General features: G+C 42.6%; 1 protein-coding gene across 1 annotated transcript; it reads left to right on the top strand.

The window, feature by feature from the left end:
- The first annotated feature begins 685 nt into the window (after positions 1–685).
- Positions 686–10,877, top strand: PDK4 (pyruvate dehydrogenase kinase 4). The gene is made up of 11 exons (XM_033076076.2): positions 686–977; positions 1,767–1,908; positions 2,949–3,020; positions 3,583–3,767; positions 4,199–4,288; positions 4,835–4,912; positions 5,535–5,611; positions 6,117–6,215; positions 6,518–6,628; positions 7,316–7,429; positions 8,375–10,877. The coding sequence occupies exons 1-11, from the start codon at positions 836–838 to the stop codon at positions 8,516–8,518; spliced, it is 1,254 nt and encodes a 417-aa protein (XP_032931967.1). The 5' UTR covers positions 686–835; the 3' UTR covers positions 8,519–10,877.
- The last annotated feature ends 11,822 nt before the right edge of the window (positions 10,878–22,699 follow it).

Genomic DNA, 22,699 nt, shown 5'->3' with positions numbered 1-22,699 from the left:
GGTCACAGCCATGACCTACATGTCGAAAGCCTGAACCCTGAAGCTGGGATCTGATTTGGTTTCTATGCCTTCCATGCAGCCTCTGCGCCGACCCTGGACCTACCCTAGCAGCAGCAGCACTGCCAGCACCCTGTGTGAGTGCACACACACACAAACTGCACTGGGCAGCACTGCCAGCATCCCCTGTGTGAGTGCACACACACACAACTCCCCTGGACAGCACTGCCAGCATCCCCTGTGTGAGTGCACACACACACAGCTCCCCTGGGCAGCACTGCCAGCATCCCCTGTGTGAGTGCACACACACACAGCTCCCCTGGGCAGCACTGCCAGCATCCCCTGTATGAGTGCACACACACACAGTTTCCCCGGGTACCACCACGCCCCTCACGCCGGGCCATGGCGCCCATCGGGGCCCGTACACAGCCCGTACCGGGCCGGACCCCGTGAGGCGGTAGCAGCGCGGTGCCCTCGCAGCCGGGCACGGCCCCCCTGCCAGGCTGGCCCGGCCCCGGCCCGGTGCACAAGGTCACCGCGGGCGGCGCAGCAGCAGCTCTGTGTGCCCTGGCCCCGCGGCTGCACGCCTGGCGCTTCCCGCGCCGCTGGCAGAGCGCCCGCCGGGCCGGGCCTGCGGGCACGGGGAGCGCCGCCAGCGCTGTCACGAGGCGCCCGGCGGGGGCACGGCCTGCCCGAACCCCGCCCCCCCGCGATTGTAAATAGAGGCGACATGTGAAGCCCCCGCCACAGGCGACGGGACAGCGACAGTCCCGGAGCCAGGGGATCGCCCGCTCACTCTCCGATCTCTTACGTGCCACGCACCCGCCACCCGGCAGCGATGAAGGCCGCCCGGATTGCCCTCCGCAGCGCCGCTCCACTGGCAGGGGCCAGTGCCGGCAGCGGCCGGTTGCTGCAGGAGGTGGAGCAGTTTTCCCGCTTCTCTCCCTCCCCGCTCTCCATCAAGCAGTTGCTGGATTTCGGTGAGAGTCGGGAGGAGCGGGGGGAGGTCGGGGCTGGGGTGCAGCGGGGCTCGGAGGCTCGTTTCCCCGCGGGAGGGGTGCGGGAGCGGCGCTCTGCGGGACGGAGGAGGCGGCGATCCGCGCCCGGAGCGGTCCGCGCTCAGCCGGCGCTGAAGTCGCTGCCACCACCCCGCTCGGCTGCTCGGAGGAGGGCAGCGGCCCCGCCGGGTATTCCCATTCCCGCTAGGAATCTGCCGGCCCCTCGCGTGGCACCCCGGCCGCAGTTAGCCGCCGGCCAGGTGCCAGGCGCTGGAGACCTGTGAGTGCCACTATCGTAGCTGAAGATGCGCTACGACACCGCTGGGGCGGTGTTCGCGGGTGCGGGCACTGAGGGACACGGGCTGCGGGGCGTGTTGCGCACTCGGTCGGGAGGAGCCGTCGGGCGGAGCGAACGCGCTGTTCCAGATCCCATTATCGCTTTGGCAGCTCTGTGCGCGCATGATACTGCCGGCGTCACCCCGAACAACCTCCTGTTTACAGAGGCCCGAGTGCTTCTTAGGGGATTGCAATTAATTCTGATGTCTAAATGGGAACTGTACAAGTATTCTGTCCTGGAACACGCTGTGTCTTACTGTCATGAAAACAGCGTTCAGCACAAACATATAACACCTAACACTTAGGTGAGCTGGCCGGTAAAAGCCTCATCATTGCAGAGAAATAGAGTCCTGAAGTTTATGGAAAGTCCCCAGTCTGTATTTGCATCTTGAAACTTCCTTAAACAAAAGCTTTAATTTTTTTATTTATTCATAGGCTCGACTAATGGATGTGAGAGAACTTCTTTCTCATTTTTGCGACAAGAACTTCCTGTGAGGTTCGCAAATATCCTGAAAGAAATTGATCTTCTTCCCGATAAATTGCTGGGCACTCCATCAGTCAAATTAGTAAAAAGCTGGTAAGTATGAACTGTTTCAATTCAGCATGCAAAGTAACACAGCTTTGAGAACTTTGTTGCTACAGACTTTTTTAGAATGGTAGAAAGCACAACAAAACGCAGTAGAAAAGCAATTCCTTCATCAAATCTGAGTTGCAAGCTGTTACACACTGTCCTTTTCTAGCATACTGAAATTAAATTGAAAAGCAATATGGTTATATTATTATCTTTAAATAGGTGTGGGGGGAGGGAAGCTAACAGTTTGAAATAGCTAATAGAGACAATTTTACTTATTCTTTAAGAAGGGAGAAAAGGAAATGTGTTCTTTTTCCACACAGCATTACAGACTCTGAGACCCAAACAAAATGGGAAAGCAAGCTCTGTACTTGTTTTGATCTCTCACTGATGGAGTTACTAACAAAGCTTCTATTCCTATCTATATTACCTCGACCCATGCAGCAAGTTGTTTGAAATTCCATTTATATAATCTCTGCAGTTGACACAGTGGTTGAATCTGATTTAACCTTGCTTACTGGCACAGTTGCAGCATTTGCCAGGATGGATGACATAAAGAGCAGAAGTATTAGAGTGAGGTCTAGAAATTGTTCTTAATATAGCAAACTGTTGTGCCTTTGCCGTATGCGTCAAGGCTGACAGATGTTAGTGCAAGAGGCTCAGCTACTTAGCTTCTGCCAAAGCTGATCAGATATGGAAAAATTTTACTTAAGTGGCTTCCTGATTGGCATTGTCATTTGGATCTTCTTTTGAAATACATCTCTTACCAAAAATTGTAAGGGGATCCTACGTGCCTTAAGTGAGGGTTTTGATTCCTCTCTGGTAGCAGGCACAAGAAAAGACTGAAAACTTCTGGAGTTCAGGCAGTCAAGCAGTGTCCACCTGTCACTCCATTGTTGGTTGTAACTTGGATATTTCAAAGATACTTAAAACTCCTAGATGACTTGTTAGGACTAATGATGTGCACAAGACAAAGTGTTTTTCATATTGATAGATTAATAAAAATCAAATTAATAGCCTATATTTCTTGTGTTCTTTTTCAATAGGTACCTCCAAAGCCTAAAGGAGTTGATTGAGTTCCATCAGAAAAGCCCAGATGACCAAAAAGTCTTATCTGAGTAAGCTTTTCATTTTTTCTTTGAACTTCTTAATTCACATTCCACTTCTCACATATTTACTTTAGACTGATAGCTGTGATGAGCTGAATTTGATAATCTAGCAGAAAGAGCTGAACATAGCTGGTTGAAATCTCTGACCATGTTTAGCAAATAGATATGACCCGTTGTAGCCTAATTTCAAGGTCATATTGCCCCTTGAACTGTCATGACAGAGAAATATAAAAAAAAATTATCTGTGAAGTCATATCTTCGCTTAGTTCCAAGATGTGAGCTTGGGGTCTTTTTCCTTTCCTTACATTTTCCTCTGCTCAAATAAATGAGCAAACAGATGGTGAATTTGATATGGCTCATTATACTTTTTGTTTTAAAAATGCCAAATACTTCTGTGTTAGGTCAATGAAGAATAACTTTTAAAAGAGTAAAAAAAAAACACATTGTATTTTAGTATTAAGGCTGTTAAGTACTTACCTGTGCTGGTGCTAGATTAGATAATTATCTTATATGAAGCTTGCTTCTATGTAGTCTGAGAATAATGTTCTAAAAAGATCTCTTTTTAACCTAGCTTTATAGATACTCTAATTAGAGTCCGAAACAGACATCATGATGTGGTTCCTACAATGGCACAAGGAATAATTGAATACAAAGACACTTTTAAAGTAGATCCTGTCACCAATCAAAACATCCAGTATTTTTTGGATCGTTTTTACATGAGCCGTATTTCCACCCGGATGTTAATGAACCAACATAGTAAGTAGAAATTTTTACCTAAGAAAAAACTTAAACCTAATGAATAACATGTTAATGTAAACACTACTTAAAACTGCTGGAGAACTGCTTCACATGATTTTGTGACACTGAAAAGTTAGAAACTAAATCTATCACTTAAGAAACCAATGGGAAAACTTGTTTTCTAGACTACAGAGTATTTGAAGTAACTCTTCTGTACAATATATAGGGATATCATTCTTTATGTCTGGAAAATCTTTAGGTGTGAGCTACAGATAAGCCAACATAGTTTGCTGACAAGTAGATAGCATTTTAACTCATAAAAGGCATAAACAACATCCAGTATTTTATGTGATTATATGGTGCAATCCCACTGTATTGGTCTTTTTTGGGGGCTTTTTTAATAACACCGTATGTGGGATTAAGTGTTGTATTGTTCTCATGTCGAACAGCTCTTCTTTTTGATGATAAATCTCGCTCGGGACACCCAAGGCACATTGGAAGTATTGATCCTTGCTGTGATGTTGTTGAAGTAGTGAATGGTGCGTATTCTCAGAGCTTTAATGTTTCTCTTCCTGATCAGTATCTATATCTCATTGCAAGCATTTTGGGTAACCAACTCCTGTTCTAGAGCATGCTGACTGGCTTTAATTGAAATAGCTGAAAGCAGTCTTAACAGAGCATGAACTTTTAGAGGACAGAATTTAAAATACAAAGCAGCAATAAAAAAAACTTGTTGGAGTAAGTCCTACCAAGTGACAGATTAGGTAGGAGTTGAAGTTGTCTGAGATGTTGGTTAGTCTTACCTACTGGTAGATAACAGATGCATCAGTTCCATACAATTTTCAAACTGTCCAAAGATTTGCTCATGCTTCTGAAATTGCCTGTTGTTCTCAATTTTTCGTGCACACAGTGGATGGAATGTTATCATTAGCTTGGTATACATTCCCTTGGCTATGTCTTAGAGTGTCTAACACCTTACAGCTAACGTGGTTAAAAGGTGTATTTGCCATGCATTAGAATGAAGTTTTACATTGCATGATATTATATATTCATATCATTTATTTAAATAATTTAAATTATTTCAGATGCTTATGAAAGTTCCAAGATGTTGTGTGACCAGTATTACTTAACATCTCCAGAACTGAAACTTACTCAAGTGAACGGTAAGATGAGAGCTTCCTATTGGTAGACAAACTGCTTCTTTTACTGAGTCAAAAGCTCCCAATTCTGTAACCTTAGTGCACATACTAGTTGGTCTGACTCAGGCTAGTTCATCTTTTACAGGCACCTCATTTAACTTCCCATGTTAGAACTCAAATGTTAGTGTATCTTAAACACAACATTTTTGAGGTACCTTTTATAAATTTGAGAAAAGTCAGACAAACCTACACTTAAAGTAATGTGATAAGTTGCTAGAGAGGACCTCCATATCTGGAGTGAGGAGCTGGGCTTGCTGACTAAAATGCTGGGTCTGGTCTCAGCTGCTTGCATTTGTCTGATGGCAGCAGTCTGCTTAATGTTTGAAATCCTTTATTTATAAAAGGGAATAAATACTCGGATTTTTTTGTTTATTTGAAGAGAAACTTACTAAGCAAGTGACAATTGCAATCTAAATGTTGTTATGAATGCATAAAGCTGTTTGCCAGTTTTGGAGGGGTGGAAAACCAAAAATGGAACTTGATTTATTCTTTTGTTTGTCTGGGCAACTTGATCATTGTAAAATTTGGATACATATAGAAAAATGTCATCACCTTTTTAAGTGTTTTTACTTTTCCTTTCCTCTAGGGAAAGCTCCAGGAGAACCAATTAGCATTGTATATGTTCCATCTCATCTTTTTCACATGCTTTTTGAGCTCTTTAAGGTATGTTAGTATAAACTGAGAGAGTGAAGTGGGATGTGGGGTTGTGACCACCAATAGCCTTCTGGTTTTAGAGATTACATCTGCAGGTTTGCCCTACTGCCTTTTCTGTGGACTGGACAGAATGTCTTTAGGAGTAGCGAGTGCAACTGAACTTCAGTACTGCCAACATGACGTACAGAAATCTGGCAGCCTTTAGCAGCTGCTGAACTTTGCTCTTCTCCAGAAACCTGTTGACTTTAAGGGAGTTATGTTATTTAATTTACAGTGCCCGAGTTAATGTTGGGCAAGAACATTGTAACCTTTCAATCAGAAGAGTCTTGGCTGCACTTAGACACTTTTAGGTGTGAGCTGTCCTTTGCTCCCATTGTGCCAAAATGCTAAGTGTGTGCCTTGGAAACCAGGCACTAATAGGAATAGAGGATAATTTTGCCTCTATGTAAAAGGGATATGGTTTGAAGTGCATGGATTCACCAACCTCTGATAATGGTAACATTCTTTTCCATAGAATTCAATGAGAGCCACTGTTGAATTCCAAGAAAACAGTCCTACCCTTTCTCCAATTGAAGTGACAGTTGTTCTAGGGAAAGAAGACCTGGCAATCAAGGTATTTTGTTGGCCTACTACAATGGACTTAGTGTAATCTTTGTTATTATACATACTTAGCTTGTTCTATTAAAAGATCTGGCCTCTGAGAACAGGTCAAAAACCCTATGCATGAGCACAAGAGCTCTTATCATCTTTTGATGATATGAGCTTCCATGTGGCACAGTTATCTAGTTGAAAAATAATATTCTGCAAAACAAATGTTTGCATTTATGACTGTTGGAAAGGTGTGTTCAAATAAGAGCATTTTAAATACCATTCTTAGTGCATGTTTGTTGTTAACTTCATCCTCTCTTAAATCAGATCTCAGACCGAGGAGGTGGTGTTCCAGTGAGGAAAATTGAGCGGCTGTTTAGCTACATGTATTCCACTGCACCAAGGCCAAATGTGGATGATGCTCGAAATACCCCTCTTGTAAGATACTTTCAATACTCTTGTTGCAATTAGGTTGTTGTAAGTGTTGGCACGTTAATAATGAAGCACTCTGTCCATCCAACTACTTTGTGGGAGATTTACTGAGCCCCATAAGTAGGAATTTGCACTTTCTGAAACAGAATTTTAGTATCTACCTTAGTGGAAAAAATATGCTTTTAAAGGCATAAATGAAGAATAATGTTCCAACCTGAATTTAACCTCCTTCTTTTTTTTTTCTTCCTGCATTCCAATGACACTAATTTACTTTGTCTTCACTCAGTCCTCAAACTTACTGTAGATTATGCAGTCTTTCTGGAGGCAAGCACAACTGGAACAGTCTTTTAGATTATTGTTTTTATCTCCCAGTAGCAAGCTCCTTTTACTAATCAAGCTGTACTAGCAATAACCAGGGAGGGAAAAATACTGAAATACAATATGTAAAAGTGGGACGTATATAGACCCTCCCTCTTTCATGGAGATCTTTTTTTTCTTGTGATTTTGGGTTTTTAATGGTCAGCTTCAGCATTCTCTATGAAATTGGTTAGAGATTTATGTTTTCTAAGAGAAGAGAAAATGCAAAGGATTTTTTAACAGCTTAAAAATCTCTGAAGACTTTCCAGCTATTAAACTTTAAGCCATTAGAGCTAGTAAAAAAATAATTAATTTTATATTGTACTTTATTTCTAGGCTGGCTTTGGGTATGGCTTGCCAATTTCTCGTCTCTATGCTAAGTACTTTCAAGGAGATCTAAATCTTTACTCCATATGTGGTTATGGAACAGATGCTATCATCTACTTGAAGGTATGTATTTAAATTTAGTTAAATAAAAGATTACTACCATTAATGCAATGGGATAACTACTTGTTACCGTTTTAAGGTAACAGATTCTCTGCTCATGAGCAGCTCTTGTTTTTTCTTGAGAAATTACAGATTTAGTAACTGTTTTTTAACTGGTATCAAAAAAGTCACTTAGCTTTAACTAGTCTACTTGAACAGCTACTAGTGAAAGCCCTGTTGGTTTTTTGTGCTAAGAAGTTGTCTACTTGTTCACGGAATACAAAGTACTTGAAGAGAGCCAAGTAAAGGTGTGAGCAACAGATCTGGTTTGTTTACTTTGAAAACCAGAAAGTCCATATAAAGTAAATTCTTAAGGAGTCATGGTGCTATTTTACACCAAATATAGCTCTTCAGTGGGATTCAGATATCAGTAATTTTGAACACTGAGCGTATAACTTGCACTGCTGTTTCTATAAGAAACCTGCAAGCAGCACTACATGTTCTTTTCTACTTTTTGTGCCTAATCATGGGAGAAACTTGCTTTGAATTTCTCTTGCTAAACTGAAAACACTGAAGCGCATTCAGAGAAGTATGAAAGGAAGAGACAGTTCAGCTATACATATGTAGCACTTCTATTGAAAAAATTTCATTGGAATTTTCACTGAAATTTTGCAAATCAAAGTCCTTTTCCATGCACTCCTGGACTAGCTTGGAAACATGTTGGAGGGTACTGCTTAGGGCCTATTAAAAATGCATAAATAGGTTGTGATGTTACTGCATTTGTCCTACCAAAGTACCCATAGCAATCATAGATACTGAAGCATATAAACTACCACATCTGTTGTAGAAACATTTGTGTAAATCACTTTGTTTTGTAGTGTCACTGTCTTAACACTTCAGGTATGCTGAATGAATTTTTTCTAAGTGGCATTATTGAGAGATAGTAACCTGTTCCTTCTTGACTTTTAGGCCTTATCAACAGAATCAGTAGAAAAACTCCCAGTTTTTAACAAATCAGCTTCCAAGCATTACCAGACTACCTCAGAGGCAGATGACTGGTGTGTCCCAAGCAAAGGCCCAAAGAATATGGCAAAGCAGAGTGCAGCTTTGTGAAGAGAAGTTGGTATTGAGACTCCCCAGGGGATCAAGCTGGCTTCAAGAGCAGCATTTGGAAGTATTCATCTACCTTCAAACAAGCAAGTTTCAGGACTAGCAGAGGAAAAAGAAGATAAGAGTATTATAAATCTATTCTGTATGCACTGAATCTGAAACCTTGCTGTGGACTTCAGGATGAGGAAAATAGGAGCACATATGTCTTTAAAGAAGAGTTATGTATAGAGAAAAATGAAGCTATTTTTTTACTATGATCAAAGACTTGGCGTGGTAGAGGTGTGCAATTTTAAAATCCTGTTTAATGCTTGAATTCTGAATACTGACTGATAAACGAGTTATGCTGATGCATATTTTTCTGTTAGAATAGTTATCAGCAGTTTATCTTATTACAGAACTTCTCAGGTAGATAGATAACATCCATACTTTAAAGTTGTATTTATAACATTTGGAAAAGATCCACTTAATGGCAGTCTTGTAGCAAACAAGCAACCAAAAAAATAAGTTTCAAAACAGCATTCAAGTACAGCCTGACTGCACAAAAGGGAGAAAGTGTGCCATATATAAGGAAGTCCCATTTAAAAAAAAAAGCTATTCCAGGAATAATTCTTATGTGATGCCTTGCTCTGTGAGTCACATTGCAAATATTTTGTGTTAAACTATTCATGGGAAATCAGCCAAGTAGCGTTTCTATCCATAAGGTAATAAAGAAGAAAATCAGGATATTTTAAAAAGCTACTGGACAGAAAAAGAAAGCTACTTGGCTGTAACATTAGGGTACATCTAGCCTACATCCCTGTATTCTGGAGAATGTGTGCCAGGTCAGTTAGGATCTTCCAAAAGCTGAAGTCAGACATGCAAGTTGAACAGAAAGGATTTGGTGATATGTATTGAATAAGCATGTTGTGAAAAACAGCATGTTTAAAACACAGTCCTATGGTTTGTGTCTGTTGTTCTGTTAGATTAGGGGCTCAATACACTAAACCAAAATCTGCCAATTGTATTTTTCAAATTTGTATTGAACCGTATCAGTTTAAAGTTGTACATAGGGAATCTATACCTTGAAAGCTGTGGGTGGGCACTGAAGGTTGGAAAGGTTTTCAGGAGTGGTGTTGGAACTGTAAAAATTTATTCTAAGAACTGTTCCTTGCAATGGAAAAGGCTTAGGAAATGTCTCAAAATATAAACAGCACTGAAAACTACAGGGGAGGTTTTATGTGCGGCAAAATAGGGGGAATTCCCACAGGAACAGTGCCAGTAGGAGAGAGTTGTTCAGAAAATACTCCATTCTCAGTAGGCTTCTTCCTTACCCATATTCTTTGTGTGTTTTCACTTTTGTAAGCAAGGTGAACTTAACAGATACTAAACTATTGGATGTTGCCAAGCTGGCCAGTCAAAAGTTCATCTGGGCTGTAGAATATTACTTGAAGTTTTTTTACTAATTATCGTATTATGTTTTGTTAATGTGATCCTTTGCAAGAAGTTGCAAATAAAGTAAAGCATCCTGCTCAGTATGACAGTTTTCTATTAGAGATTTCTATTTGTTGGACAGAAAATGACTCCATATTCCACTATGAATCTAAAATGGTTTTTGATAGGAAACCACCGTTCCATTCTTGAGGCCCTGTTGAGATATATTTCTCATTGAAAATAAACTAGTATTTTTATATGCCTCATTTATTTTAAAAACTAATTTTAGATGTATTAATGGTAACTGCTGAGCATAATGACTTTAGTACTGCATCTAGGCTGTTTTTATCCTGGTGAATAAACTGCAGTCACCAAAACTCACCAGATCATGCATCTGAGCTCAGCTCAGTGAATGAAATGTCTAATAAAAGGAAATACCTTTGTCTAGAACATACAGGTGTAAAAAAGCTGCTTTCACTGTTGTTAAGTAATTGAGTATTTGTTGATTTCTGAATTGAATACAAGGTCACATAACACATACGTAGGTAGTCATTGTTGTCAAGTAATCACAGTTTATACCTTTCTGTCTGCATCCAGTAATGCTTGAACCTGAGTTATGATCTGATGGTACATCTGTAACACAGCTGCAGCTGCTCCAGTTAGCAATTTCTGTTTCAAAGCAGCAGAGGCACATGGGTGCTGCAATAATGTTTGTGATGCTGCTTTTAGAGCAAAGCTGTGGGACATAAATGATGCAGGCAGAGGTTGTGTAGCACTTAAGGAACACACATGAAATCTGTGTAGTATTACAAATGACGGCTATCTACCTAGATAATACAGCACCTTCTCCAGCATTCACTGACTTTTTATTCTGAAAGCAGAGCTGTAGTTTTAAGTCTTTTACTTGGATGTAGATGTTGAAATAGTTTTATAATAAAATCTTTTAAATGATTGTCTGTATCTTTGTTTTTTAAGAAGTCTGGTGCAAGAAAGGGCTTTTTGTTTTAAATCCTCCCAACTCAAATGGAGTTGAGAAAAACAACACTCATACCATGTCAGGTACAGCAGGGGGAGGAAACACTGGAAGAATGATATGCTTATGCTTAATGTTGCATTGGCTGAGAGGTTGCATCATTCCTAAAATCAGTACATCACCCTTATCCAGCTCCTTACTCTTTTTAATTAGGATGGTATTCATCCTGAGATGAGAATTGAGAATATTCCATCAGTGTGTGTTCTACGCTCTAAAATAAATAGTCTCTTGTTCAGTTTTAAAGAATATGAGAACTGATTGAGAAAAAAAGGCATCTATCACTGAGTTTACATCTAACAAGAAGTTTTCACACTAAAGGGCTAAGGGGATGGCTGTCTTTCAGCTCTGAAGCAATGGGACAGGTGGCTTTTCATAGCTGGTGTGTAAGAAAATGGTAGTAATCAGATGGTGTCATGATCAATAGTCCTGTACAACTGGTGCTTTAGCAGGCTTGTGTTGGCCTGGGCCATCCTGAATCTCCCTTAATTTTAAGAAGATAGAGTAGCTGTAAAATGTATGTAGAGAGGAGAGGTGAAAACCATGCAGACTCCAGGTGTCTGGCAGCAAGCCTGGAAGTGACAGCCTTGTGTACTGAGTTTACCCTCCTTAACAATGAGGGTTTCACCTTCTTAAGGGTTTTTACTTACAATGCCAGGGAAGCAGATTACATGGGATCCCATTTTTGCATTTTGAAGTTACAGAAATGTACCACTCTGACATATACCTGTATGCCAGGTGTGTTGGGAGAAACAAGCCAGAACTAAAGAACACCAGGGGATTCAATAAACTACTACAGCAAACAAAAGGAAAACAACAAAAATACCCATTGTGTTTTCCTATTATTTTTACTGTGCTGCAGTCTCTATAGATGGGACTTGCATATTTCCTGTTAGGTTTTTTGAAGCAGAAATACATATACATGCATTCTATACCTTGCCCATGGCAGGTTTGGGGGCTGGAATGCCCAAGTGTAGCAGGATGGACCCAAGCTGCTGTCTGTGCAGCCTGCTGTTGAGCACATGGCCCCAGCAGACCCAGGTCTCTCTGCAGCACACTGTGCAGACCCAGCCAAGCTCCTGCAGCCTAGAAGACAAAATGTGGGGCTTTCTCCTTCCCCTGCACAAGCCCAGTGGGTAAGAGAGGCCATGCACCATCTCGTCACAGCGTGGGTCTGGCTTGCTGCTGGCATGTCAGGGGGGCACTGACATCAGCCCGTTTACCCACAGCTGAAGAGTGCTCTGGTTTCACAGGAGATAAGCAGGTGTTGCACTTTCGCCCTTTGGCCCCTGATTGGGACCTTACACAGCCAGGTTCCTGATGTCAACAGAAACCACGCCAAAGCAGCCTGTGTTTTCTCTTCCAGATCATTAGCTAAAAAGTGTACACTGATTACTGGTTAGTGTTACTGGTGCCTTGGGCACATATCCAGATTAATCTCACTGACGCCTTGATACACAGTTGTTCGTTATCATCGTTTCCCTATCACTTAACCAAGTTTTTAAATCCACCAGACTTTGCCCTTTATATGCAATTATGTCCTTCCCAAAGAATTATTGCAAAACAAGCTTTGTTACCTTTGATAAGAAACACTCCTGGACTGGAAAAATAGTTGGGTTTTTTCCCTCCTTATGGCAGCAATGATGACTTTAGGGGATCAGGTATAACACCAAAGAATTTTCTGCTCTTAAGTTCTTTAGCAATTTTGGCAAATGGGTGGTAGAATATGGCGGTTTATGATCCTTCAGCTGAGCTAATTTTTGGGGGTGGGGATGCTGAAGAATAAGGGGCTCACTTCTGCATTAACACCTTTGAGTTTGCATTTCCCAAGAACTGACAACACAGTTTTAAATGCCTGTGTCCTGACCCTGTATTACAGGCCCTAAGGTGGCTTTGCACATCTGTGCTGTCATACACAATCAAGAGAGAATGCCTGACTCAGTGTCTGGCTGCTGCTCCTCACAGTCAACAAAGAGAAAGGACATGTGGGTAGGCAGCTTCAGTCAGTCCTGCTTCTCTCCACTCACTTCACAGGGAAGAAAGGGCACAAATACCCATGAGCAGTCTTAATTCTTCCCTGCAATATCAAACGTTGGGTGTCAAAGCAAGAAGCTGGAACAGTCTTGGGTCTTCAGAATACCCTGAGGGCTCTTAATAATGTAAGATTTTTATATGAACAAAATGTATGGGGTATCAGGAGCTGCTCCTCATCATCTCTCCTCAATACTTCTTCTGCAACTGTGAAAGAAAATCAAAGCAGAGTGCAACAAATTTGCCCACGTAGAATTAGCACAATTTCTCTGTGTCACTCTAGTTTCGCAGTTCCTAACAGGAAGAGAAAAGAAAGGAAAGCGTCTGTCTAATTTCCTGCTGTATGAGGGGCACAGCCTTGAGGAATGAGTCTCTCTGCCTTCCTGGGAGCCACGTCCAGTTGAAAATCCAGACGGAACTGTGGTGCAGGAAACACAGCAAGAGGAGTGACTGCCAACCCCACTATTTTGAGCTGCTGAACATTCTCCTGGAATGTGACAGAGAGTTTCTAGTTTAGAACAAGCGTGCTTTAAGTTACATTAATGTGATACAGTCCTGTCTGCAAGGCTCAAATAAGAAAATCAAGTGGGGAAAAAAATAAGACACCTGTTTTCATTGCTGTTATAGGTTATAGGTTGGGCTTTCTGTACACTGTCACATCACTGGCCTGGGCCTGAAAGCTGAGAACTTTGGCATGGGATTCGGCACACCAAGTACAACACCTTATCATGACACTGTGTACTTGTCTCTCTGTGTGCTGAGGTGTGAGTTGGACACCTCAGCTGCCCCTCATAACCCATGTCAGTGTATTCAGAAAGCTCCAGAAAGCTTCTTCTGAAACAGACTCCTACTTCTGGTGCCTGAATAGCAATCCTGTCTCCAGTGGCAGAGTTCAACTGACTGTGGTGGGAACCCAGACATGGGGGCACCTCTAGGCACCTGTATTTAGATGGCTTCGGCTGTGAGCCAGCCCCCAACTCCTTCAGTTACCTAAAAACAGATGCCTGGTCCTATATGAGGAAGGCTGGAATACTCTTCCTGTCTCTCATCTGTCACTTTGGAAGACAGAGGTCTTCCATAAGTCCTTTGTCATCCCAGCCAGTCCCATGCAAATACCTTGCAAATACGTTTCCGGCTTTCTGAAGTGTCAGTGAATATTTAGGTAAATGACTCAAGTCCTCTTACTAGATCTCTGTGGTTGTGGGAAATACAGAACTCAAAATTGCTGTTGTGTCATTGCTGGGCAATATTTATTCTGCAGCAAATGCCAATGGGATCATTGCAGATGAGCTGGCTGCTGGCACAAGCTGTGTCAGCCTGGAGCTGCCTCTGATCACTGACACTGCTGATGTCTGAGTCTGGGACTAGTCCTAGGGCCACATAATTGCAGGAGACAGCATGAGGCTTATCACTCTGCACCCCACAGGGCAGCAGTGCTGCCAGACAGCTCTGAGCCATGCTTGCTACTCCTGGGACAAACAAACACCAGTTGCTGACCAGAACTTTTACTTAGAAGCTAACTGTAGCTGATGCTGAATGTTAAATGCCATGGGGCATACTGAAAAATCAGATGCACTGAAAGCTCTTTTTTGTAGTGTTTATTCCTTAGAGTGGTTTTCTCTTCCTAGCAGCTTTACTGCCCATGACACTCTGGGTTGATTTTTAACAAATTAACTGGGAAACAGGTTTGAATACCTGCCAGGGCTACTTGTCTCCTCCAATCACTGTGGCATGCAGCAGAGTTAGTAACACGCATTGCGAAGACTATTGGAGACCCAGAGTCACTCCCCTGCCTACAAAGGGCATTACAGGTGGAATTCAACCTTCACACGGGGGTGGATCAGATGGTTTGGACCAGTGTTACCAGGTTTGTGTCATTGCCTCACAGACCACAGGAAGCTGTTTGTTCAGGCATAAAACTATGTTTGTGTTGACACAGGAGCACTTGTTTCTGCTTAGTTAGGGCCTGTTATAAAACCTTCTGATCTCATAACTTTCCCTTGCTTCTAATCAGCTTTGCCTAAGGTTTTACATAAACACACAATGAAGAAAGCTTCATTTTCAAGCACTGGCTAGGGACACCTGAAGTTTTCACTATCCATGTTATTAATGGAGATGCCCAGAAGTCTTCTGCTGGTACAAATTAATTCATGTGCTTTTCCTCCATGGCCTTGCCCTATTGTTCCTGTGTTCTTCTATTCCTGCTACTGATGCCTGGCTCTGCATGCTCTAAGCCTATCTTCTGTAGCCAAAGGTTGGGAACAGTCCTTTGGAGACATGTCACACTTCCAAAAGCTTTCGATGATTTTTCAAGCCCACTGGATGGTCAGTTCACTCGAGAAAAAAAAAGAAAATTGTAACACTTCCTGCATATTCCCAGGCTTCTGTCTTTTGAATGGGAACCTCCCATGTAAGAACAGCTGAAACAATGGCAAAATTATTCACTGGAGTGCCATAAGTTGATGCAGACAGACCTTGGAAATTGTATTACAGTACTCAGGGCTTCCTGAAGGAGATGTTACCATCCTTCTCCAGTGGATTGTTCTTGCCTTTTCTTTTGCAGCAGAATGATATTCCTCACCTCTTAGTATTGATTTTAAGGGAGAGGATGTGTCTTGACTTGAAATCTGAACTCTAGCAGTCAAACAAAGCAGGGAAGAACTGGGGATCCTCCCAATTTTTCCAGGAATAAACATATCCACTGCCTTAGGAAATGAGAGTTTTGGAGGGAAAAGGTCTACCCTTATCAGAGGGCTGTTTCAGAAGAGGGAGGTTTTTTTTCATAAGAGCAGACGATTTCAGCAAAGCTGTTGACATTGAAAGAGTAAAATAAATGTTTTTCAGCATTTCTTTAAAGTATATTTACACTGGAAAGTTTGGGGTTTTAAATAATGTAAACATTCCTAGGACAATAACAGTTAATTGGTGTAAATTATGCTAAACTTTCACTTAAGGGAGTATTTTTTTAAATAATAGATTCAGAAGCAGTTATTCAGTTGATCTTATTTTAATAGTGTATGAGTATGGAATACAGAACATAGATGATGGATCAATGGGTTGTCTATAAGCATGTCTGAGAACTGCTGATTAAATTTCCTGTTCTTTTCTGTGATGTTTGTAACATTTGGTAACTCTCTTTCAATTGACAAAAGAGTGTACTACAGTGTGGGATAAACATATTAAATAATATGATAGATACTAGGGTAGTAAAAATTCACCTTTAAACTTCACACTATGTCCACTGAAAGCTTCCTGTCGACACCAGTGAATGGCTGACAAAGCCAAAATGGTTTGAGCTGCTGATCTGTAGAAGAGACACATACATCCTTAAAGATCTCTAGAAAACAGCAAGCAAACTAATTTTTAAGTCCTTCAGATTGCAAGACAAGAAGTTGGCCTCACTGTTACCTGCCATGAGATCAGTAAGATGACACTTGTTGTGCAGGAGGAATTTAAAATGAAAAACCATACCTAGGAAAGGAAGAGAAGCATATGACTGACATTTAGACCTTCAAAATATGTTGACCAGAAATGTGTGTATGCACATATGGCCAATTTAAATGCACTGAACTGGCTGACAGCTCTTGCTTCAGCCTATCCTCCTTACTTAATGCAGCACAGCCCTTATACTGGAGAAGCCTGAGATCCAAACACTCCTGAGCAGAGGGAGGTCAGCTCAGATTTTCTGGTCAAGCCAGGTGAGACCAAAAGCCCCAGTACACACTGCAGAAGTCTGGGGGCAGAGACATCACTGTGCTGAGGTATAAGTGTGTCCCTGTTCCACAAAGTGGGCAGTTTGTCCTTACATCCCTGGCCACCAAGAGCCCCACTGAGATAAAGGTGTTTTGCCCGTGCCTGAAGAGAGGGGAACAAAACTCTTTAACAGCACACGACAATGACTAGCTACAGTTCATTTCACACAGCTGAGCTTTTTTTAAAAAGGATTAAGAGTGTCCAAACCCCAAACAATGTGAGAGCCTGCTTCAATATGCCTGGAAGATTATTCCAGCTGTTTGGGGCCGGGCATCTAAAAAAGCAAAGCTTGCCTCCCATAGTTAGTGGAGCTCCAGACACTTGGACATGAATAGCTTAGTTTAAGCAGAGGGCAGACTGGTAGCTAGTGCTAGATAAAAGGATACAAACCAGCACTGTAAATAAGAAGTGAACAATTATAAACCTTAAAAATACCCTTCAGGAAACACATGGCTGCTGTCTGCTTCTAGTTGTTGAATCTTTTGTTCTGCTTACAGCTTTCCATGATTTTTTTCTTTTTTTTTTTTCTTTTCTCCTTTTTTCCCTGGTTGCATATACAGCAGCCCAGCTCCAGCCGGGACTGGAGGCCAGGGAAGCAGTGGTGCCTCTGGCCACTGTTCTGGCAGCCTCCTGAGCCAGGGGAGGGAACCCATGGGCACAGAGTGTTCCCTGCTGGCTGCACTGGAAGCTTCAAAACATGTTTATGTCAAGTCAGCAAGAACCGCCCAGACTGGTCATGCCACTGCTCCCTCTCCCTTTCCAGGCTTCTGGAAGGAGCTATGCCAAAGTCCAAGCCCCCGTTTAAGTCTGTTTCAGGTGCTACCTGCAGTTGGCTCCTGCCTGCCCGGAGTCACTTGCCCCCCGTCTCACCACTGCACCCAAGGTCACCTGAAGGTGAAGGGCAGACAGGGCTGCCCCTGTGCCCCTCTCCCTGCTCTGTGTCAAAAAGAGCTGGTCTCCCTGTGCTCAAGCAAGTTCCAGCAACCAGGCAGAACTCGGTGCCATTTGATATCAAACCCTTCCACACTCCCAGCACAGCCAGGCAGCAGCAGATGGTGTGTCCTGGTCAGCTGGAAAAGGAGTCCTCCTGCCTGATCTTCCACAGGATGCACCCCCTGTCAAAGGCTTAAAGGGACACCAAGTGCATAACTCAAGTGCATCTCCAAAGCACAGAGGTGCTGTGTGGGGTGCCCTGCAAGAGAGGACCATGCTGCAGCACAGCATACCAAGTACTTGGTGAAGCTTCAATCAGCTGGAAATTAAAGCAGGAGAGAGTTGGGTTACAGAACCTCCAGCATTTAGCTCTCCAGCAGCTGTATCAGGGTGTTTTGGATGCTTCCATCCAGACTTGCTAATGCCACCTGTCTGCCTGCGATGGGGCTGTGTATGGGTCTGTTTGCCCATTGTTTAAGGTTCCCTGAAGTGCAGGAGAAAATGTTTGGGTTTGCCTTGAACTTGCAGGCACTGCAGTGGAAAGCTGCTCTGCACAGAGGGGCTGCAGCCCACACTGGTGCCTTGTGAGTCCTTGGTGCCAGGAACAGGCCTTTGGATATGCCTGAGGGGGAAGAGCACTCAGGAACACTGTGGCCAAATGGAGTCTTGTGTGCAAAATAACATTGTCAGCTTCAAGTACCACAAGTCATAGTTCACAGTCCTTAAAGGGCAGATTCAAGTTGTTAAGTAAACAATGTTTAATCCTCTTGTTTAACATTAGATTTCTTTTTTTGTTTTTCTAATCTGCTATTGAATTTCACCTCCAAATGTGCATGGCAGCTCTCCCAGATTTATTGAGACAGTATATACCATGTGAAAATCTACAATATCAGTTCTAATTCTAATGCCAGTTCTCCCGTTTCTCTCTCAGTTCTCCCCCCTCCACACCATGTGGATAGACTGAACTCCTGCCTCTCCCCTGCACAGCTCCCTGCCACATCTGCCCATTTCCATCCGCCAGGCTGAACTGTCTTGGCCAGGGAAGGGTGCAACCACTGTTCCAGCAGTGCAAAAATAAGCTGCCAGAGATAAATGGCTTTGTGAACAGAGGCTTTGCTGATAAACTTCAGATCTTTAGAGCATCGTGGTGTCATTAGAAGTCAAGGTCACTGGTTTGTATTTCCTCCCACATCACTGGAGGATGCAGAATTTGATTTCATGGAAAGCTGGCAGAACAAGGAGTCTCTGCCATGTCTCTGATTACAGGGTAGAAACGTCCTGCCATGCTGGCAGGTGAAATGTGTGAGCACAGCTCAACTCAGCTGGTGCTTAGCAAGGCAAAGCCCACTGCCTGCCCCCACAAAATCCATCCAACATTTGAGTTTCATCCACCCACCATAGGAATGAGGGGTATTTGAGAGAAGATTTTGTTCCAGCAGACTGAGTAAATGAGTAAGTTGCTGTGGGTTAGGAAATCCAAATGGAGGATGGCTCAAACCTACAGAACCACAAGGGTATATAGGGTTAGTGGCTCTGCTACCCTTGCTAGAAAAGGGTGTTGTGAAAGAGTTGCAGTGGAGTTCAGGCCCTATGTCATGTGCCAGAGGCAATATAACCAGGAAGGGGAATGGGAAGGAAAGAAACCAGTGAAATTCTGTGGATTTATGGTGAAGGGAAGGACAGGGCTGTGGAAGATATGGACCCATATGACAAACTGAAGTCTAAATTTCCAGCAAGGTATAGTTCAGAGCTGCTTCCGCCATGAGGTGTGCTCACCATGGATACAGGCTGACAGCATGCCCTTGAGTTCAGGACAGCCATGCACCTTTTCCCAGCAGGGAACTTGGAAACAGCAGGATAGACTCACCTGAGGGTTGGCTCAGCCTTTGGGAGGTAGAGGTAATTCAGTGGAGCCTGTTGACATTGGGTCTTTTGGGCCAGTTTTACTCTGCATGAATGTTAAAATACCTACACTACGTTTTGCCATGAAATGGCTTTGCCCTGACTGCAATGATGCCACTTAGCCTGCACCTTCCAGCATGCTGTGTGCCTGTACCCAGCAGGGCACTGCCCTGCCCTTCAGCAATGCCTGTATTTCCATACTGTATGCACCAATGGCCATATATTTATAAGGCATACAATTCTGGCCCCTCTTTTGTAGCATGCTATAAAGTAGACTTTCTGTGAGAATTCCTGCTCTTTTGGTCCTGCACTTTCTTCGTCAGACTTTAGCAGTTATTTATCCTTACTTCATAACCAACTAGCAATTTTTGTAAGGTTACCAGAAATAGGTAAAAATCCCTATCCTTGACCAGAGCTGTCTGGATTCAACTCCCTTCCTTCCTACAAACAGCCAGCAAGCTTATGGCTACACTGAGGCAGTGCAACTGCCCACTGACAGACACTATTGACATACAATAATTCGGTGCTGATTGCAGTGCCAGCAGCCTGAGCAGCCACATCAATTGCACTGTTCCAAAGCTTAAGCATGGTGCCACTCAGGCACTAGGCAGAAGTCTGATACCAGCATCCCCAGCCAGCCCCAGCTTGAAGGAGCAGAACTGAATGGTTCATCAATGGTATAAAAACTATCATGTGCCCACTGTCCTCATTTCAAATGGCTGAATTGTAATTCAGAAGCACTCCATAGGGTGCCTCTGCAAGGGGAAGGGCAATAAACAGCTGCTACATGTTAAAAAATAAACAAAAATGTTAACTGTGTATTAAAATCAAACAGGTCATTGGAATGCATGATGTTCATTATCACTTCTACACTTTATGTCCCATGAAGTTTAAGATGTATTTGGAGAAATAAACAAATTTCTGAGCAGCCAACAGATTTCATCTGACAGTTCCTGCACACAGCAATCTTTTCTGACTTACTTGTCTTCTGTGCAGAGGTCCCTGCCTTTCTACAAAGACAGACTGTGATAGATCTTTTCTCTGCTTTAATATAACTCTTGGGGAGGTTAAAATGCCAGACACTAGCTAGGCTTTGGCATTCTGCTAACAGTATGTTCTGCACTGTCATTTAGTAGAAGAGCAAACCATAGGGATTATAGGGAAATACTACTGACATATCCTGAAAATAAATTGAAATATTGCTATGTCTGACCCATATGTACCTTGAAGTGTTTAAAAAAAATAACAGCAGCACTTCAAGAGCCCTGCAAACCTTCCAACACTGAAAACCTGGCATGCCTCTTTGTCCTCAGGGAGTTTAATAAAGATGTATAATAGCACAGACCACCCCAGACTGTTTTTATCTTCCCTTCAATCTCAAAGACTGAACTCTTGTATGTTTAATTTAAAGGTATTTGTCCCATGAGCAAAATCTGCTGCCAGAAGCATTAGTGCTTTTCCAAAGGATGTTCCTTAAATATGAATGAGCTGAGCCCCTGTGATAATTTTAATTGATCCAGCAGTGCTTGCAGCTAAAAGTAAAGCTGTCACCTTTCATGGCAGACCAGACCTTTTCCCCTGTTGCCTAATATTTGTATTCCTGACATTTTATAAAAACAGTCAGTCTTGCTCAGCCTGGGAGATTTCTATAAATTTGTGATCACAGAAGTTAACTTGATTCTGTCAAAACTGGTATATATAGGCTGTGAGATATTGCCCCATAGAAAGATGAGGTTTTTTTTTTTTTTTTAAAGATGGTGAGTGGTTTTGAATCAATAAAATGCCATTGTTTCCAAAACACTTATGGGCATTATGCCATCAGGACAAGCAGCAATGCCGGAGTGATAAACCATCCAGGCTCTTTTAGACTCCTAGTATCTAAAAGCTGACCAAGTATGAACAGATTTTTTAAGCTTTTGCAGAGAAATGCAATCCTGAACACTGTTAGACTTCAGTTTCATCTACAGACTCTCTACAATAAGTTATTGGAGTTTTGAGTCAAACTGGACCCAGCAGACATCAGGGGCAAGATTTAAAATTATTGCAAGAGCACTTTACAAAGAGGATGCCCATATTTCTATGAACAGCTGCATTGGTCCCCAAATACATGCAGAGTGTCCTTATGGCCATAGAATGGGTAACTTCTTTTGTCCACAATGCATGTGGCTTAAAAACATCTCTTTATATACAACTTCTAAAAAGCAGGAGGACCAAAACCTAGAATCTCACTGTTATCCATTGAGGAGTCATTAAGGGAGCTCTGAGAAGGGCTGCCAATGGGAATGGGAAATGGCCATTCATTCTTTGTGTCCATCTGTGCTTTAAATATTCTAATAGGGCATGGAATGCAGTGGAAATGTTTCAAACATGTCTACATCTCTACTAAGAAGCCAAAAGGCAAAAAGCAATTTATCTTACAGAGGACACCAAACAACCCTGAAAACAATTTTCTGTCATTTTAGGTCACGACTGTTCTCAAACTTGTGGTGTAGGCATCTCTCTTCAGGTAGAGTCATCCAACCTGATGTGGCTTTGAAAATACAAAAGCATGGTCAGGAATTATATAATAATGGAATGGAATGGAATGGAATGGAATGGAATGGAATGGAATGGAATGGAATGGAATGGAATGGAATGGAATGGAATTTCAAGACGTCTCAGAGAGACACAGAATCACAGAACCACAGAATATGCTGAGTTGGAAGGGACTCACAAGGATCATTGAGTCCAGCTCCTGTCCCTTCATTGCAACATTTGCAAGAATCACAACAATAGCCTGAGGGCATTGTCCAAACACTTCTTGAACTCTGTCAGGCTTGATGCTGTAACCACTTCCCTGGGAAGCCTGATCCAGTGCCCAACCACCCTCTGGGTGAAGAACCTTTTTCTAATATCAAACCTAAACTTCCCCTGACACATCTTCAGACCACTCCCCTGTGTCCTGTGTCCTGTGTCCTGTGTCCTATGACCTGTCACTGGCCACCACAGAGAAGAGATCCTTCCTCTGCCCCTCCTTTGTGCATCCTGTGAGTTTAATAAATTATGATCTTATTATCACATACTCCCACACCTCACATGAACAGGTCCATCCAATGTGTGGGAATAGAGTACAGAAATAGAGGGAA

Source organism: Catharus ustulatus, chromosome 1, assembly GCF_009819885.2.
Source record: "Catharus ustulatus isolate bCatUst1 chromosome 1, bCatUst1.pri.v2, whole genome shotgun sequence".
Lineage (NCBI taxonomy): Eukaryota > Metazoa > Chordata > Aves > Passeriformes > Turdidae > Catharus > Catharus ustulatus.
This window is presented reverse-complemented; position numbering and strand designations above follow the sequence as displayed.

Coding starts and splice junctions, on each gene's coding strand:
- PDK4 (XM_033076076.2), top strand. CDS start 836: ATGAAGGCCGCCCGGATTGCCCTCCGCAGCGCCGCTCCACTGGCAGGG. Junction 978..1,766: donor CAAGCAGTTGCTGGATTTCG/GTGAGAGTCGGG, acceptor ATTTATTCATAG/GCTCGACTAATGGATGTGAG. Junction 3,768..4,198: donor GATGTTAATGAACCAACATA/GTAAGTAGAAAT, acceptor CATGTCGAACAG/CTCTTCTTTTTGATGATAAA.